At 38.8% G+C, this 19,581-nt stretch overlaps 1 protein-coding gene across 1 annotated transcript in view; it reads right to left on the bottom strand.

The window, feature by feature from the left end:
* LOC132159484 (uncharacterized) overlaps positions 1-15,266 on the bottom strand; it is a 280,693-nt gene extending 265,427 nt beyond the window's left edge. The window contains exons 1-2 of the mRNA XM_059569007.1: positions 15,187-15,266; positions 14,422-14,751 (exon numbers count right to left, since the gene is read on the bottom strand). Coding sequence (XP_059424990.1) covers positions 14,422-14,751; positions 15,187-15,247 — 391 coding nt within the window. The 5' untranslated portion in view covers positions 15,248-15,266. The remainder of the gene's footprint in view (positions 1-14,421; positions 14,752-15,186) is intronic.
* Between the last annotated feature and the right edge of the window lie 4,315 nt (positions 15,267-19,581).

Consider the following 19,581-nt stretch of genomic DNA (forward strand, 5'->3'; position numbering starts at 1 on the left):
GGATTGTCAAAATGTATTCGTGTCCTGACTTGGATTTTGGTACAGGACCAACACAATTGACAAGGAGTCGCTCAAAAGGTTCTCTCATAACCGGTATCGGCTGCAAAGGGGCAACTGGTATAGTTGTATTGGGCTTCCCAGCCATTTGGCATACAGGACAAGATCTACAAAAGTTAGACACATCTGATTTTAAACCAGGCCAATAAAAGTACCGGGAAACTCGACGAAAGGTTTTTGTGACACCCAAATGTCCTGATAGCACAAGTTCATGACCCAGTTTTAACACCTGCTCTCGGTAATCAGCTGGCAATACAATTTGGTTCGATTCTTGTGAATCCTCGTGAGCTTCATGCCTCCACTTACGCATTAGCACTGTATCTTCAAAGAAATAAGCTACCTTTGCATTAGACACTTGGCTCAGGGGGACAGCAGCTTCAATGCATTTCACCAATGAAAGGTCTAATTTCTGTGCAACAGCCAATTGTTCCCTACCAACTTTTAAAGGAACTATAACTGCGTTCTCGGTATTAGGGCAAACTTCTGCCTCTTCTACCTTCTTATCTTCCACAAGTTCATCATGTGCCACCAAAAACGATTCAGAGAGATCCACCATGTCTCTGAATTTAGCCGACTGGGCACGTGTCACAGCGCACGCAGGGAAAGCTGCAGGAAATTGACGGGCTAGGTCAGGTTGCTCACACAATTTAAGGGTATGGACCACAATTGGTCGGGGAAAAACTTCGCCCCCAGCGAGGTCATTTCCGAGAATCACACCCACTCCCTCGACAGGTAACTGAGAACATACACCAAGTTTTACAGTACCCGTTACAAGGTCTGATTTCAAGTAGACATTGTGAAGAGGAACATTTATACACTGCATTCCAATTCCACGTATAAGCACGTCTGTACCAGAATAAGTCTCGGTAGACCGGGGCAATAATTCTTCTAAGATAAATGACTGAACTGAGTGTCTCGCAAAATGGTGACAGGTTTACACTCAGAATCAACTGAGACAGACACTGAACCAGTCAGTAAGAAAGGCTGATAGGACAGAGCGGTCCTATGGCTTTCCTAACATACGGGGTGTATGAGTGCAACACTTTTAGATTTGGAAGCCGAGTTCTTTTGCTTCCACGCCTTACAGTCAGAAATCAAATGACTGCTGTCGAGACAGTAAAAACAAACTCGTTTATCATTTGAAGCATTCCTACGGCGCGCACTTGATTGAGTCTCACTTTTGCCAATGCATGAGAAAACACGTGTTGCTTCCCTATCAGATACTTCGAAAGTGGAAGGGGGCACATTAACATGACGTGCGGGGGAAAACACAGTCCGATGGGTCAACACAAACTCATCGGCAAAAACCGCGGCATCGAAAAGGTTTGCAACTTTCTGCTCATTTAAATGGACAACAACATTCTCTGGAATAGAACTTTTGAAGTCCTCCAGCAAGAGCAGCTCTTGAAGCTGATCAAGAGTCATGATCCCACTGGAAAGACACCATTTCTTGAAAAGGGTTTTCTTCTCCCTTGCGAACTCAACATATGTCTGTTTGGCTGTTTTCAAATGTGACCTAAATTTTTGACGGTATGCCTCAGGCACTAACTCAAACGCTCGTAGAACGGCAGATTTCACTATATCATAATCAAGGGACTGATCTATTGGTAAGGCGGAGCAAACCTCTTGCGCTTTACCAGCAAGACTGCACTGCAATAGCAGAGCCCACACATCTTTCGGCCACCGCAATTTTGTAGCAACCCGTTCAAAAGCAACAAAATACGAATCCACTTCTGCTTCTCTAAACGGTGGTACAAGCTTAAGATACCTGCCGACATCAAAATCTGTCTCAGAAGTCGTATTATCCGTAACTTGAGGTACAAACACCGCAGGTGAAGCGACGGGCGATACAGCCGAAGGGAGTCTAGAGCGAGGCATAGGAATCGGTTTTTGATTCAACTCCTGAGCACGCAAATCTAATTGACGCATCTTAATGTCCCTTTCTGCTTGTGCCTCTATAGTATGAAGCCTGATCTTTTGCTCTTCACAGTCCTGCCTTTTAATCTCAAGATCTAACTCCTTCAACTTTACAGCTAACATAGCTTCACTCAGAGACTCAGCTGCCAGTCGAGGAAAAACCTCACCTGACACAGCCTCTGTTGTGTTCCCAGGTTGTTCCTCAATACTAACAGCTGAGTAATCTGGTAAAACTCCATCATCAACCAACTTTCCCCGCAAGTAATCTTTAATTACTTTTTTGGTACCCTGCCTTGGAACCTCAACATTAAAGAAGTCTGCAATCAACAGCAAATCTGCCCTTCTGCAGCCCTCAAAAACTTCTATGGTAGGAGAAAGAGTAAATGACAACAAATCAAATTCCATAATTCTCACTACCACAGGAGCCTTTCCTCCTCATCAAAAAGAAAACAGACAAACAGAAGAGAAAAAACGAGCAGATACTTACAATTACAACGCGGTACACTTGAAAGGACGAGCCCCCACTTGTTACGTGCTAGGTTGATTTTTCTTTAAAGTCTAGGGGACCTAGGCCTAGTAGTAACAAAGTTTTGGAGAGAGAGAGCACATGTCCTTCTTATCTCTAGTCCCAGTAACACATCCCAAACCTAGTAAGCTTAGAAAAAAGAATTTATTGAATCAAAAGAAAAAGGATAAGAGGAAACAAACTTCAGGAGGGGGCAAAGGCCAACAAAACAAACAAAAAGATTTCTAACTCAGTTTTAACTATAACTTACCTAAACATTAAAACAAAGAGTAAATAAATAACAAATAAAGTTCCCTTTCTCCCTAACTACCCATAACCAGGAGAAAAGCAGATTCAAACAAAAATGGCACCCACCTCCCTACAGGTTTCCTTAAAAGAAAATCTTAAATTCTAAACAAAACCATAAGTCTCCAACTATATCTACAATTGCCCCAATAGTTAACAGATTTCAGCAACATAACAGGATGAAGCTATCTGGAACAAGAGGAAAAGAAGTCCAGGTGGCAAGTTGGCATCTGCAACCCTCGCTCTCTCTCTCCTTGTTGTGAGATGGTGCTGGCTTTATATGCTGACATTCTCCCGACTGCAGCCAATCAATGGAGTGAGGTTAATGGGCAGCAAATCAACGACAGGTGATCCCAATCACCAGCATGAGCATGGTGGCAGTAGACATGAGGAGAAACAAAAAGAGAAAAAAAAACACCACAAAGCACATTAAATGATTACAAATAAAATACGTCTTAGGACGCAACAGGATAACAGTAAATGTTAATCATCTCTGACTAATTTAACCAGTATTTTATAACTTGGTATCAGAACAGAAGTAATTGATACCTTATAAACATATTTAAAACCCAACCAGATGCTGCAAACAGAACGTCTCGGTTACGTATGGTAACCCTCATTCCCTGAAGGAGGGAACGGAGATGCCACATCGGTTACCGACACGAAATGGGATATCGCGTCGATAGACCAATCTACTTTGAGTGTAAACTAAATGAGCCAATGCACATTGGCATGCAATTATTGCATCCAGAAAGCGTACCATTCCGCTTGGAACAGGGACGCTGCGGAAGCCCCATCCCTAAGGAGTGGCCTGTACTTTGAGGGGTGGAGAGAGACAGCCTTTGCTACAGCCCTTGTTGCAGAAAGGAAAGCACGACCGCAATCGGACATCTACAGGGGGCCTCTCGGCGAGAAGAACACCACTCGACGAACAGGTTCCACTTCAAGGCGTAAGGGTGTCTCATAAACAGTGCTCTTGCCAAAGTGATGGTGTCCACTACCTCCTGGGGTAGTTCACCTAGAACCTCCGCGTCCCATCCAGGGACCAGACATGGCGTTTCCAAAGGTCTGGACACGGGTGCCAAACGGTGCCTAGTCTCTGAGTCAGTAGATCCTTCCCAAGAGAAATCTGTCAATACGGCGCCACTAACAAGATTTGCTCTTTATCCTCCCGGACTTTGCACAGTGTCTGTGTGAGAAGGCTCACTGGGGGAAAACACATATTTGCGTAGGCCCCATGGCCAGCTGTGTGCCAGCACGTCCGTCCCGAGAGTTCCCTCGGTCAGGGAGTTGAACAACTGGCAGTGAGAGGTTTCTGGAGAAGCAAACAAGTCTACCTGAGCAGCTCCGAACCATCTCCAAATCAGCTGAACCGTCAGGGGATGGAGTCATCATTCTCACAGGAGCATTGCTCGAGACAGCTCATTGACTGTACGATTGAGCAGGCCTGGAATGTGAATGGCACGAAGTGACCTCAGAACATTCCGACTCCAATGGAGGAGGTGGCAGGTGAGTTGAGACATACGACGGGAGCACAGACCACCCTGTCGGTTGATGTACGCAATGGTCGCTGTGCTGTCCGTTCAGACCAGCACATGCTAGCCTCGTAAGTGACCTTTGAGATGGTTCAAGGCAAGGTGCACTGCTTACAACTCTAGGCAACTGATATGCCACTGCAGCTGCGGGCCCGTCCAAACCACTGAGACTGCATGCCTGTTGTACGTGGTCCCCCAGCCGGTGGTGGAGGTATACGTGTAAACCACAGCATGCTTGGAGATCTGCTCTAGGGGCACCCCTGCCTGGAGAAATGCAAGATATGACCACAGGATGAGGGTTTGGTGACAGGCCGGTGTAACTTGGACCAGTTGAGTCCCATGCTTCCACGCCCACCTCGGGACTCTGCCATAAAGCCAGTGGTGGAGCGGTCTCATATGTAACAGGTAGAGCGGTGTAAGAGCTGCCGCAGCTGCCATATGCCCCAGGAGACTCTGAAAAAGTTTCAGTGGGACCGCTGTTCTGTCCTAGAACATATTCAAGCAGGCTAGCACTGATTGCACACGTTCCTCTGTGATGTGTGCTGTCTGTTCAACTGAATCCAACTCCATACCAAGAAAAGAGATCCTCTGCATCGACGAAAGTTTGCTCTTTTCCCAGTTGACCCAAAGGCCCAACCGGCTAAGGTGCCAGTGCACCAAATACCTGTGCTCGCCCAACTGATCCCGAGATTGTGCTAGTATTAGCCAATCGTCTAGATAGTTGAGAATGTGAACAGCCTGCTCTCTGAGGGGAACAAGACCTGACTTTCATGAAGACACGGGGAGACAGGGAGAGCCCGAAGGGCAGGACCTTGTACGTATATGCCCGTCCTTCGAACACAAACCGCAGAAAAGGTCTGTGGCATGGAAGGATGGATACATGAAAGTACGTGTCCTTCAGGACGATCTCTGCAAACGAATCTTGAGGACGGATGCACCCAAAAATGTGTTTCTGCGTCAACATCTTGAACTTGACTCGCAGATCCAGGATCAGTCATAACCTACCACCTTTCTTGGGTACAATGAAGTAAGGGCTGTAAAACCCAGTTCTCATATCAGCTGGAGGCTTTGTTGGAGGCTGCTGCAGATGTAGCGCGGGAGCAGATGTAGGGGGCCACCCTCGGCGACAAACAGAATGAGACCCAAATCGCTGCAATGGGACTCCGCCCCCCTGAAGGTAGCAGAGACTGGTTTGCAGCTCCGAGATGGTCATCTTCTCACAGTGGGAACATGACTCATCCATGAAGGCCACCTCAGCGTGCTCTACGCCCAGATATGTGAAGTAGCTATTGTGACCATCACCCATTGCCAAGTAAGGACCGCACCCAGAAACGCATGGGTGAAATGGCATCCTTATAAGGACGATCCGTCATCTTTACAAAGACGCACCCGTGAAGCTCTTTTAGAGAAATTTGCTCTTTAGGAAATGTTCTTTTAGTGCTGAGGCGCACAGGGGAATTGGCCGCTTGCCACACGACAGGGGATAGTGCAGCCTGAAGTGTGCAGTCCATTCGACACAGGAATGACCACCACTGAATCGCCATCTCGCCAACACTCGAAGCTTCCGAGAGCATGCTGAACTCGTAGTTCACAGCAGACACAGTTGAGCAGAACGATAGCTGGTATGCATTGCACCTGCTGCCTTCTAATACTCACGCTGTGATCAGCGGCAGCTGGATGTAATAATTGCATGCCAATGTGCATTGGCTCGTTTAGCTTACACTCAAAGTAGATTGGTCTATCGAAGCGATATCACTGACGTGGTGTCGAGAGTGACCGACTGAAAGAGATCAAGACTAATTTGAACATCATTTTCTTGAATGGTTTCAGTCCACAAATATGAAAAAAACAAACTCTTCAAAACTGGTTCAGTAATGAAAATGACAGATGATCTGATGACAGAGCAAGTTTTTAGTTAAGTTCTGTGAAACCTTCACCGGAAATAACTACACATCTTTGGCAGAGCTGATTGTTCATTAGCTGTTTTTTACTTTAAGCCCCAAGCTGCAACTTTCTGTAGATCTTGTTTGATGCTTTTATTTTTAAATATGTCTTGTGAAGCTGAGAAGTTAAAAACGTAAAACTTTTACTTTTGTGAGTCTTAAACTAACATTCAAGGCTTGTCATGAGATCCTGTGCGATACAAACCAGTGTTATTTCAGTATCATTGATACACTATTATATATTTTTACAAATATTTTTGACTACTTTTTTACAGTGCTGATGGAGCTTCAGAATTCACTCTTTGAGGAAGAGGAATATAGAAAGACATAAAAGATCAGTGATCAAAAATCACAGCCCCACCCACCAGAACAGAAAAAAAATAATCAGATCACAGCTTCTCCAAGCATACCAGACTGTGTTCTTCAGAACTACAAACCAACCTCTGTAAGTTATGGCTACTGGGTCATTCCTTATAGTATACAATAATAATACTGCATATTTTACATACAACACTCATCTTTCATGTTATATGGTTTTCAATGCATAGATGTACTTATTTAACCAAAATTCCTAATGATTGTTAAGAAAGAATTATAATACTTGTTGAAGCACTTATCATATTCCTTAACTTCAAATAAAGTTTACATATTTCTAAATCATCCCTTCTGAATAGCATATGTACCTTAGCTACTGTACCTGGACATGGTTGACAGAGTTTGCTGATGTCCAGATGTTGAGTCTGGTTTCTGATGGGATTGTTGATCACACAGCTGTAGCTGTTTTTATCCTGATATTCCACCTCCAGAAGTAGAGAGAGACTGATGCTGAGATCAGACACACTGATGCTGGACAATAAACTGTTTCCTTTGTACCAGGAGAGAGTCACATGACTCACATTCACCACTGAACACAACAATGAACAGTTTGAAGATGATGATGAAGAAGAACAGACTCTGCTGATGACAGGAACACGCAGATGAGCTGAAAACACAAGAGAACAAAGAGAAATTAGGATGAATGAAGATATTCAAGCTCGAGGAAAAAAAACATTGAGAGGAACCAAGACTGATCAAAAGAAGAGCAATTCAAATAATCTAACAGTTGAATATTAACCTGATTATTTACTTTATGAATAAAAATGAAAGATCATCCACTGATATTTTACTTTAGATCGGCATAAATGCTGTATTAAAAGAAGTGAAAGCAATAGTTGTGAAATACTACAGACATGTAAAAGCAAAATGCTGTGTGGAATAATACTTTTTGTAGTTAAAACAGCGGAAGCCAATATTTAACTCACCATAGACAATGAGAATGTAATCAATACTTATATAGAGGATCTGTGCTTTATAACGTCCAGCATGTTTCATCGTGGTGTTTGTGATGGTCAGAGATCCAGTTTGATCGTCCAGCTTCAGTCTGTCTCTGAATCTCCCATCAAGAACATTATCATATACATCGAATCTGTTGGTCTGTTTATTGATTACAGCTATTAAAGTTTTTGCACGTCCAAAACTCCACTGAATCTCACAATCTTCCATTTCAGAAATACCAGTAAAACCAGAGTTTAGAGTGACTGAATCCCCCTCCATCACCACTTCTTTACCAAACCCACCTGAAGAACAGAGTTTATCACAGATTAAAGCTTTAAAATCACTTATTGTTGGTCTGATGAAGCTTTTAATAAAATACTTTTATTCATAACCATACATCATTGTGATTATTTATATGATGTTTAAATAACTATAATGCTGAAAGTACATAGTCATATCAAACTAAAAATATACTGAAATAACTTGGCTTCTCTTGAGACTTCCCTGCTTTGCAGCATAGTTAATGATATGCTAAAGAACGGGATTGGTTGCAAGGTACTTTGTGATTTAAGAAACACACAGTAATTTTAAACCATGCTTTTGAGAATGTGAGTTTTTTTTACCACAGGGGGTCTGTAATCTGCTAGCATGTCTTTCTTTCCTAGCTAGTAATGGGCTATACTAGCTAAAAACATCCACCCTTTTATGGTACATACTACATAATGTTGTATTGCATACAGCAACACATGCAGGCTCTCGCAGCCCTGGACTCTGCTGGTGAGTGTTTTCTGGACAAAACACACAAATGAACAAATGAGTGGAAACAACACGTAATGCAGAAGTTCAGTTAAGTGAAATGCTAACATCTCCAACTGTAATGACCCTAAGTTTTACTATTTTTAATTGTATATGGATATACATATAAGCACCTACTGTGGTTCTTTTCTGTGTCTGCGGTGGATTTAATAAATCTTGTTGTGCACTGTATTGAAATTGTTTCCAAGATCATGTTTGGGGATTTTCTCGTATAAACACAGTGTATATAAATAACTTCTTATTTATAAAACTCTCAGTAGATTTCATCCTTAAAGTGTACGCATAAATGCACAAAAGCTTTCAGATTTGTAAAGCCATGCATATGCCAAAACCTGCGCAAAAATCCCTTTATTAATCAGTTTCAAGGGAAGATTGTGCGTACGTGAATCTCCACCTCGTCAAAAACGTCTCATTCCAGGAAAAGTAGTTTGTATGCATGGTCTAGAATGTCCTTACATATTTTCACCAAGTTTATTTTTTAATTAATCCGGATATGTGCATGGAAAATTGCATACACATATTTTGATTCCCGTACGCAATGTTTATAAATGAGACCCCTGCTGGGTTTGGATTTTTCTGTATAGGTTTGTGTTTGCCAACCACTAGTATTTAATGCCCCCTTCAATACTGGCCTGTAACAGTGAAAACGATGCTCTCTGACTAATTCAACCATTCATTTATTACATGCTACCAGAACACAAGCAACTGAAGTCATAAAAACACATTTCAGACTCACCATCCAGATGCCAGAAACATAAACAGATCAAAACAATCCAAAACATCTTCAACAGTTTCAGTCCAGAAATCTTATGAAAATACTCTATACTCTATACGCACTATAATGAGGATACATGACATCAATCATTAGTGCAGCTCTTGAGATCAGGGGACTGGGGTTTACCTTCTGAAGCAATTAAATATATATAGTTTATATGCCTCCAAGAGGCACTTGATATCATAAATGTAATAAAACATGGACTCTTGAACTTCAGCATGGGGAAACTTTACTGATCAAGGCAAGCAAATACAGAAGCGAGCAGTGGACAACAGTGGTAAAGTGAGATCTGAGTTGCTTATCTGAGAAAATATGAACAATAAGTCTTTCAAATTAGTTTTCTGAAAAACCTGACACTAAAAAATGACAGGAGTGGCTGCTTGTTTTATTGTATTCATTTTCAGCCTGTAGAAGAGCTTAAGTATTAGATCTGTATGATAATATTAACAACACAACACTTGCTTTATTTGTGATTTGATGTGAATTTGAAAGTCTCCAATCAAGTATGAATAAGATTGTTAAAAAAAAATAAAAAACACTGGAAACAAAAGCATATTAACATTAGCAATGCAATATTCTGTAATCATCAGTAGTTATCATGACATACACTTACATTTACTTTTAAGAATTAATAAGAGAATACATTGCTGTTTGTTCTCAAATCATCTTCTAGAGTGGAAATGAGCCACCCATAATAAACATATAAAAATATTTGAATATAGACGGTTTCAACGGCAACAACATAAACAAACGTTACTGCGCATGCACACTTTTGTGGCCCTAACTTAACTTCCGGTAGACTTCCAAATAGAATCAATAACAACAGCCAAGTGCCTCTAGAGTAGATATTTTTTTGATAACAAAGAAAAAATGTTTGTTGCGTAAATCAGGTGGACTTAATGAAAATGCAAATTCATTATTTGCCAGCAGGAGATGCGTTAAGGAGCGAGAAAGAGATTTCCCCAGTAACAGCTGTAAACAAAGCAGAGCTACGCTCACAAACGCTGCGTTTTCAGGCATTTAACATGCAAGTCTTCCTTCAGAAATACATTGATATAAAAACACCTGTGCCTTGTTTTGATATTTAAACATATAAATGTAAGGAATTATTATTATTATTATTATTAAACGTGCAGTATGTGCTCATGTTTATTCAACGAAGACTTTTTGAAAATCGATCAGTTTTAAAATCGTTGCGAGTCTTCACAAATAAATAAATGTATGGGAAACACATCCCATAGCACAACCACCTGAGCCCAACTTCAGTTTACTCATCACTTTAACTGCGTTTGTAGAAGGCACCGCAGCCAGACCGATATACACAACACAGACAGATATACACAACAAGTTGCTTTATTTCATTGCACTTTGGCTTTGCATATACTGCATACAGCCTGGAAAAATAGACCTTAAAAATAATCTAGCCTATAGAATATATTTCTTTGCTGTTGGTATATGGGCAACTCCATTTCTTCCTCTCTGTTGAAAATGTGTAACCCCTCTCTCTCGGGTCTTCACCGCCTCACCTCGCACTCGTTCTGAGTGGGCCACGAACCAGGGTCTCCGGCACGGGAGGCGGATGCACTAACAAGGAGGCTAAATGACTGCAGCCACTAGCGTTTGTTAGTGTTTGTTAGCGGTTTTCTTGTGAAAAAGTATACTTCAAGTTCATTTTATGACGTATACTTAAGAAATGTTCAAGTATATTTTTAAGTATGCTTTATGTAGTAAGTATATTAATATCAATGTGTACTTGTAGTAAACTTGTAAGTGTACTTTTTCAATTAGTGTTGTCAAAGACCCCGTAACGTTACTTCGGTACCAAGTTGGTACTAAATTTTTTTTAAACGTCACGGTACCAGGTTTCCTCCCGTGCATTTTTTAAAGAATTTTGAGGTGTGTTCTCTCAGATACACAGGAAGTGTTCGGCTTGTGTGTACGTCATGTTGAGCCTTAAAGGGATAGTTCACCCAAAAATGAAAGTTATGTCATTAATAACTCACCCTCATGTTGTTCCAAACCCGTGAGACCTCCGTTTATCTTTGGAACACAGTTTAAGATATTTTAGATTTAGTCCGAGAGCTCTCAGTCCCTCCATTGAAGCTGTGTGTACGGTATACTGTCCATGTCCAGAAAGGTAATAAAAACATCATCAAAGTAGTCCATGTGACATCAGAGGGTCAGTTAGAATTTTTTGAAGCATCGAAAATACAAAAATAGCAAAAACTACGACTTTATTCAGCATTGTCTTCTCTTCCGTGTCTGTTGTAAGACAGTTCAAAACAAAGCAGTTTTACATATCCGGTTCGCGAACGAATCATTCGATGTAACCGGATCTTTTTGAACCACTTCACCAAATTGAACTGAATCGTTTTAAATGGTTCGCGTCTCCAATACGCATTAATCCACAAATGACTTAAGCTGTTAACTTTTTTAATGTGGCTGACACTCCCTCTGACTTAAAACAAACCAATATCCCGGAGTGATTCATTTACTCAAACAGTACACTGACTGACTTCTCAATAACTTCTCACACTTGCAGTCTTGACCTCTTACATGTAGGCAACAGGAAGTAAGTGCGCAAGACTTAAAAATGGCACACTAAACCCACAGAATCTAGAATACTGCTTCAGAGCATATTCTATCATGCATCATGTTTAGGAACTCACATCATATGAATAAGTCATCTAGCTCCAGTAGGCCTCAACTTCCTGTAGAGCAATGATGTCATTTTCAACAGAAACAAACTGACCTGCAACAAGTTAAAAAGTGTCTTAAAGCAACAGTTTCATCTTGTCATGAGTCACAAAGCTCAGTGCAAGTAGTTCATTCTGTGTGATCAGTGACCTGTGACAGTTTTGTCAACATCAATGCTGTTCCACAATGTAGATTTACTTCAGTTAACTCAATATGTTTTGTGTGGAGTGGGACATGGAGAGACAATGAAGAAACCTTTCACTTGACATCATAAATGTAATAAAACATGGAAAAACTCTTGAACCTCAGAGTGAGAAAACTTTATTGATAAAGACAAGCAAGCCATTACAGATGGGAAATGGACAGCAGTAGTAAAGTGAAGTCTGTGTATCTTACATAAAAATGTAAACAAGCCTTTCAAACTGAATAGAAAAAAAGAGAATTTGCTGCTTTTTATCCTCAAATCAAATTCAAGGGTGGATAAATGGACATCGATACCAGCAGATGAATATGTAAAGCAATTCAAAATAAATGAAGATTGATGAATTAATGAAATAGTTATGAGACATGACATTTTCCTGATGTGTGAATGTGTCCGTGATCTCAGATCTGATGTCATAAACCAGAAAAATGACAGTAGCCACGCCCACCAGAGCAGAGAGGACCAATCAGATCACAGCTTCACAGAGTCTGAGGAATATAAACACAAGCTCAATAAATGCTAAGTTCTCCAGTCACTAATATAGAGTTAAAAATAAAACAGAATTTTGTCATTTAAAGATGAAACAACATCTAAATAGAATCATTATGTAGTTCCATAAGTTGCAATTAAAAAAAAAAAAAAAGAATAGTGAAACTGATGTTTAACTTGCTTTGATTTTGCAGTTCTGACTTTTGTGTAGAAGAACATGCAACCAATGCTTTGTCCGCAATCACCCTTAAATAAGACACTACTATGTCCGGAAACAGAATGATCTGAAACATGACTGGACTGTGATATTTATCTAATTCTATGTTAATCCTCCTGCAACCTCCATCACAGGTTAAACTCGCGCATTTATCCTCATGGAAATCAAGAAGCTTTCGCTGATCTTACAATTTTCAATCTTAAAACAAGGAAAATGTTATGTTCTGGCTAACATCAAACAGGTTTTCAGAAGCAAGAAAAACACACAAGCAGTGAACAAAGTGTTAGTCAAAATCAAGCAAAAATAAACACAATTGTTTATCAAAAGCTTGAAATAAGGCATTAAGAGAAAATAATAAAAAATTAGGGAATACGGACTAGATAAGTGATTTAATAATAATTAGTAATAATTAGAAGGCTACATCAGGAAGAAATATTTTACCTTTTAAATTTTGACATTTAAAACTTAGCTTTAGTATGACGATGAGTTGCAAAAACTCTGACACGTTTATCCACAAAAATGTTTTTAGCTAGCTGAAAACATCTAGCTGTGAACGCTTGAGAGTGCTTCAGGAGCTCAAGACTTTCAATTGACTAATTGGGTCATTGTTGCATTGTCGAAAAAAATTATAATTTGCACAACTGTTTAAGTACTTTAAGCCATTTGGTATTCGCGTGCTCCAGAGGATGTATTCTGTGTGCTCACACAGTCACATCCAAAGTTTGCACGTATAATTCTGTCATGCGAGTTTTATACAAGAGTTATTTTTCGTAGTTTGTCGAGTCTAAATGACCAAATACAAACAATATGATGTCTAAATGGCTGTCCTGGTGAGTATCCTCTTTAGCACAGTAGGTTCCTGAATGTAAACAGTTGAGAAAGAAAAGCATGTGTAACAGAATGGATCTGTGCATTCGGTCTTGTGTGAGCAGCCAATCACATGTTGCGTCTTTTGCGTACTGAAGTTTTTTTTATCCTGCTGATATGTGGGAAAAAGCAAAGGCTACTAACGTTTCTTCACACGGGATTAGGTTTTCTGGATCTGATATCATGAACAAGAACAATGAAAGTTGCCACACCCACCAGACCAGAGAGGACCAATCGGTTCACAGCTTCAGAGTCTGAGGAATAGGCACATAAAACTGAGATCAGCTCAATGTATAAGTGTGAATATTGACATTGACGTACCATCACACGTGTGACATAGTTGACTGATGTCCAGGTGTGTGGTCTGGTTGCTGATGGGATTGTTGAGTACACAGCTGTAAGTGTTTTTATCCTGATTTCCCACCCAGAGACGTAAAGTAATCTTACCGCTGCGACCATACACTGTGATGATTTTCAATAAACTGTATCCTTTGTACCAGGAGAAAGTCACGTTTGTCACATCCTCAGCGGAACACACAACTGAACATGGAGAACATTCTGAAGAGTCTCTGCTGATGACAGGAACAGGCAGACGAGCTGAAAACATGAAAGAATGAAGATATTCAAGTAGATGAGGAATAAACATTGTGAGGAACCATGACTGAAAAACAACAACAACAAGAATCTGCTATAGTAAATTAGTAAATCTAGAAAAATTAGGCTAATTAGTCATTTTAAGTATTCAGCCATAATAAGATTATTGAAAAAATGCCGAACTCACCATAGACAGTGAGACTGAATCTATTTCTCACATTGTTGGTCAGTAGTTCATACTGTCCAGCATGTTCAGTTGTGATGTTTGTGATGGTCAGAGATCCAGTTTGATTGTCCAGCTTCAGTCTGTTTCTGAATCTCCCATCAAGAACATCATCATAAACAGTAATGCTGTCGGCTCTTACATTGATTTCAGCTATTAAAATGTGTTCTTTTCCAGACCTAAACATCCACTGAATCACATCATTGTCCTTCATTTCAGCAAGATTAGAGAATAGAGTGACTGAGTCTCCTTCATTTCCTGAAATTAGCCTCAGTCCTTGAGCAACAAACCCTCCTGAAGAACAGTTTTTCACAGATTAAAGCTTTAAAATCACCTGATGTTGGTTTGATGAAGCTTCACTAGAATATTTGTAATTAATTCAGTGTGAAGTGAAAAATATTCAGAACTATAAACGTAAAATATGCTGAATAAAATTAGAAATAGTTAAATATATGCATTTTATATAGACCAATAACTAAAATGATAAGAAAGACTTCTAGAATTAATCTTGTTCGGTAGTTGAGCTTCATATTTATTTGATTGAATCAATCCCTCATAACTGAGTTTAGACCTGAATTTAAACTTGGTCTGATAGTAAAATCACCATTCAGTTATGTCTATATGAGAATAACTGTTAATGTTAATCCTCTCTGACTGATTTACCAATAATGTTTTACATGGTACCAGAACAGAAACAACTCAAACCATAAAAACACATTTCAAACTCACCATCCAGACGCCATAAACACAAACAGAACAAAACTAATTTCAGTGACATTTTCTTCATCATTTCACTAAAAAGCTCTTGATAGTAACCCCTTAAAATGTCAGAAAGCACTGAAACATGACTGAACTGTGATATTTATTTGCTTGTTTGTGAATCCTCCCCCAAACTCAGTTTGTTTCCACCCACACGCTCATCTCATTTAACATCAATAACATCAATAAGTGTTTGCTGTTCAAATTCACTCTGGCACTGAATAAATGTAATGCAATGAATGTAATCTGGATGTTTTACATCTGCTATGTTGTCTTTATCACATGACCTATCAGCATCATATCACGCTGAAAAACTGACAAAATGTGCTAGCACAACTGTCAGAAATGTCCATCTAACGCATATTTACATAGACAAACTATTAAAAAGCAGCAGAGCTTACTTTAAAAAGTGCGGAGTAATCACGTCTTTCCATAAGAACTTTATGATTTCATGAAAGCTGGTCAGTGCGTTCAGTAATCAGTAACCAGTAATCTTTATTTCTTTCTTCACACAGTATTATACCACTTACTCAATGGTAATGTTACAACTTTGCATACTGGTAAATTGTCAGAACCGATTTAGTGGTAATTTTGAAAAGGTCCTGTTCACACATGATCTTTTAACAGCAATTTACCATACTGAAGAGACTGAATGTGTGAAAAGGGCTTATGCTGTGTCTAAAACGTAATTCAGTGTTAACTTCTTGTTTTTTGAACTGTTGCATAAAATCAATATCACATTTGCAATCTCACTAATGTTCAGCAAAAAAGCACTCCTGCTCTTGCGATATTGCATAACCCAGTCATATGTCATAAGTATAAAATATACTAAAGGTCATACAAAAACAAAAACAAAAAAAACAATCCTCATTTCTTGACTTTTTTGATCATTCTAACTGCATTTGAAACTTCGGATGCATTATTTGTTAAATCACAAATCATAATATTTTGTGATTTAATATGTTTGTCTTTACTTTTAAACAACTGAAAAAAATCATGCCAAAAAAGGGAGTTACATATCTGTCCGCTGTAGTGGCATGCATCAAACGTATACAAAGTAAATCAACAGAACTTAAAGGGCTACATCATGTAGTGAAAGTGTATACTATCAGTGTGCATGTGCAGGAGTTTATTGCACATGGGGAAAAATAAAAAACGCTGCACCTTCCAACTATTGACTAACACAGCTGTTTATCCACCAACAGATCAAACCATGTTCTGTACAGATTGTGCAAAACAAACAGGAAAATATTGCAGGGTCCAGTCACACTCCAAAAATGTATTGTTACAACAAAATGTATCAATTTAAATGAATGAGAAAACACAGCAATCTGTAAATGTATTTGTACATCTAGAGAAATTTGCATTTGTCTATCCAGATTTTGGTATTTTCCAATTCTGAGCAAAATAACTATTTTGAAACTTTTTAGTTGAAACACATGTGAGCTTACCTTTCTCTTTTCTTCTGAAAAAACAAAAACAAAAAAAACAAATATATTTTTCATATTTTAACTGCATGTATAACCTAAAGCAAGGTTTAGAAAAAGAAAACATTCAAAGTTAGTTACATTTAAAATTTTAGTGAATAATTTTATAGACGAAAAAAATGAAAAAGGCAAGGCAAGTTTATTTATATAGCACATTTCGTACACAATGGTAATTCAAAGTGCTTTACATAAAAGAAAGTAAAATAATAATGAAGAAAAATAATAACAAGAATAAAACAAGCAATTTTAAAACTTAAAATTATACAAAAATTTAGTTATTTAAAATGAATTTAAAACAGTAAAATTATTTTACATAAAAAACAGTGAAAATACAGTGCAATCAGTTCGCACATTGCACAGTGCTCATTCAATAAATGCACAGCTAAACAGATGAGTTTTAAGTTTAGATTTAAATGTGACTAGTGTTTTAGCACATCTGATCTCTTCAGGAAGCTGATTCCAATTGCAGACGACATAGTAACTAAAAGCATGTGAAGTGCCGAGCGCCTTCTTCTGGATGAACCATGGAGAGAAGAAACAAACTGTGATGAAGCGCTTCTACACTTAATAACTTATCTGTCAAGGTTATATATTTTTAAATGCATTTTTATTATGTTATAGTACCTTTTGACATTACAAAAAAATTGTACTGTGAAAGTGTTTGATAAATAAACAAAAATGACACCAGGGCTGCGTTCAGCCCTGACAAAACGTTGCGTAAAGGTGGTGCAGAATAGTGAAGGGATTTGTGGAAACTGTGGTTCCTAATTATTTTTATCCAACATATGCCTCGCATTTCAGGATGAAAAGACAAACACTTCAAGGGGAGGAATAATGCACTTCTTACCTCTGAAACTGTGTTATGATTTATATGACTTTTTATTTTAATTGTGAGTATTAGGCTCATCATTATTGCTGATCACTGTTGTTGTACAATGATATTGTAATATTTAATCAGAGGAGTATAGAAAAGTGACACTCCAAAATACAATAGCAAAATATATGAATATGCATTGTATTTTTATGTTACATTAGCCTAATCAGTATTTTTGAGCTTGCAAGCACGATGTCAGACACTTTAATATGCTCTGGTCCCCTCCCTGCTTACCGTGGTGACGAGATGCATAGAAGATTGCCATCACTCAATGGCTGGATGTCTAAGTGGTGCCCGCAAAATAACATAGGCTTCATAAACAAATGGACGAGCTTTTGGGGCAGACCTGACCTGTTTAAAAGAGATGGTCTTCATCCCTCCTGGGGTGACACCACTCTTCTCTCTAGAAATATAGCACATAGTCTTAGAGTTTATACTTGACTAACTGGGGCCCAGGTAAGGAAGCAGACAGACTGGCTAAACCGACCGTCTGCTAGTTTGCCTCACGTCACAGAAGACAGTTAATTCTCAGCACATAGAGACTCTTCCACCTAGATATCACACTATAAAGACTGTGTCTGTTCCCCGAACTAGAAAATACAAAATGTCCAAACCAATTTAAGAGTAACAATTTAATTGAGGTTCAACAAACAAAAAACAGATGCAATACAGATAAACAAATGATAAAGCTTGGCTTATTATCAGATCCCTTTCTACGAAAACACTTCTTGTAAATAATATCATCACTGATCATAATCTAGATGTGCTCTGTTTGACAGAAACCTGGCTAAAACCTGATGATTACATTATTTTAAATGAGTCCACCCCCCAAGATTACAGTTATAAACATGAGCCGCGTCCAAAAGGCAAAGGGGGAGGTGTTCCTTTAATTTATAACAATGTTTTTAGGATTTCTCAGAGGGCAGGCTTCAAGTATAACTCGTTTGAAGAAATGGTGCTTCATGTAACATTATCCAGAGAAACAAATGTTAATGATAAATCCCCTATGTTCTTTTCTAGCATTTTAAATACAGTTGCTCCTTGAGTGATTTGTGTTCTGTGAAATTCTGAAAAATGCATATAATTGTGACGTTTTGCTTGTTTACATTTCTCTCGGCTTTGTGAGATAAGGGCTGCTCGCCTAGGTTTAAATTCTGTCAACTGTCTTAACTGTCTAGCATTTTAAATACAGTTGCTCCTTTACGCTTAAGGAAGGTTAAGGAAAGCAGTATGACACCATCGTATAATGTGCATACTCGCACCCTAAAGAGAGCAGCCCGGAAAATGGAGCACAGCTGGAGGAAAACAAAACTAGAGGTATTTTGTATTGCTTGGCGGGAAAGTAACCTATCCTACAGAAAAGCATTAAAAACTGCTAGATCTGATTACTTTTCTTCTCTTTTAAAAGAAAAAAAAAAAAAACAACCCCAGGTAATTATTCAATACAGTGGCTAAATTAACGAAAAATAAAGCCTCAATAAGTGTTGACATTTCCCAACATCACAGCAGTAATGACTTTATGAACTACTTTACTTCTAAAATCGATAACATTAGAGATAAAATTTTAACCATTCAGCCGTCAGCTACAGTATCACATCAGACTGTACTGTAGACCCCCTGAGGAATAGTTCCACTCATTCTCTACTATAGGAGAGGAAGAATTGTATAAACTTATTAAATCAACATGTATGTTAGACCCTATACCATCTAAGCTCCTAAAAGAGGTACTTGCAGAAGTCATAGATCCTCTTCTGACTATTATTAATTCCTAATTGTCATTGGGATATGTCCCCAAAACCTTCAAACTGGCTGTTATTAAGCGTCTCATCAAAAAAACACAACTTGACCCCAAAGAACTAGTTAATTATAGACCAATATTGAATCTCCCTTTTCTGTTCAAGATACTAGAAAAGGTAGTATCCTCACAATTATATTTCTTTTTAGAGAAAACTGGTATATGTGAGGATTTCCAGTCAGGATTTAGACCGTATCATAGTACTGAGA

This window comes from Carassius carassius, chromosome 16 (assembly GCF_963082965.1).
Source record: "Carassius carassius chromosome 16, fCarCar2.1, whole genome shotgun sequence".
NCBI lineage: Eukaryota > Metazoa > Chordata > Actinopteri > Cypriniformes > Cyprinidae > Carassius > Carassius carassius.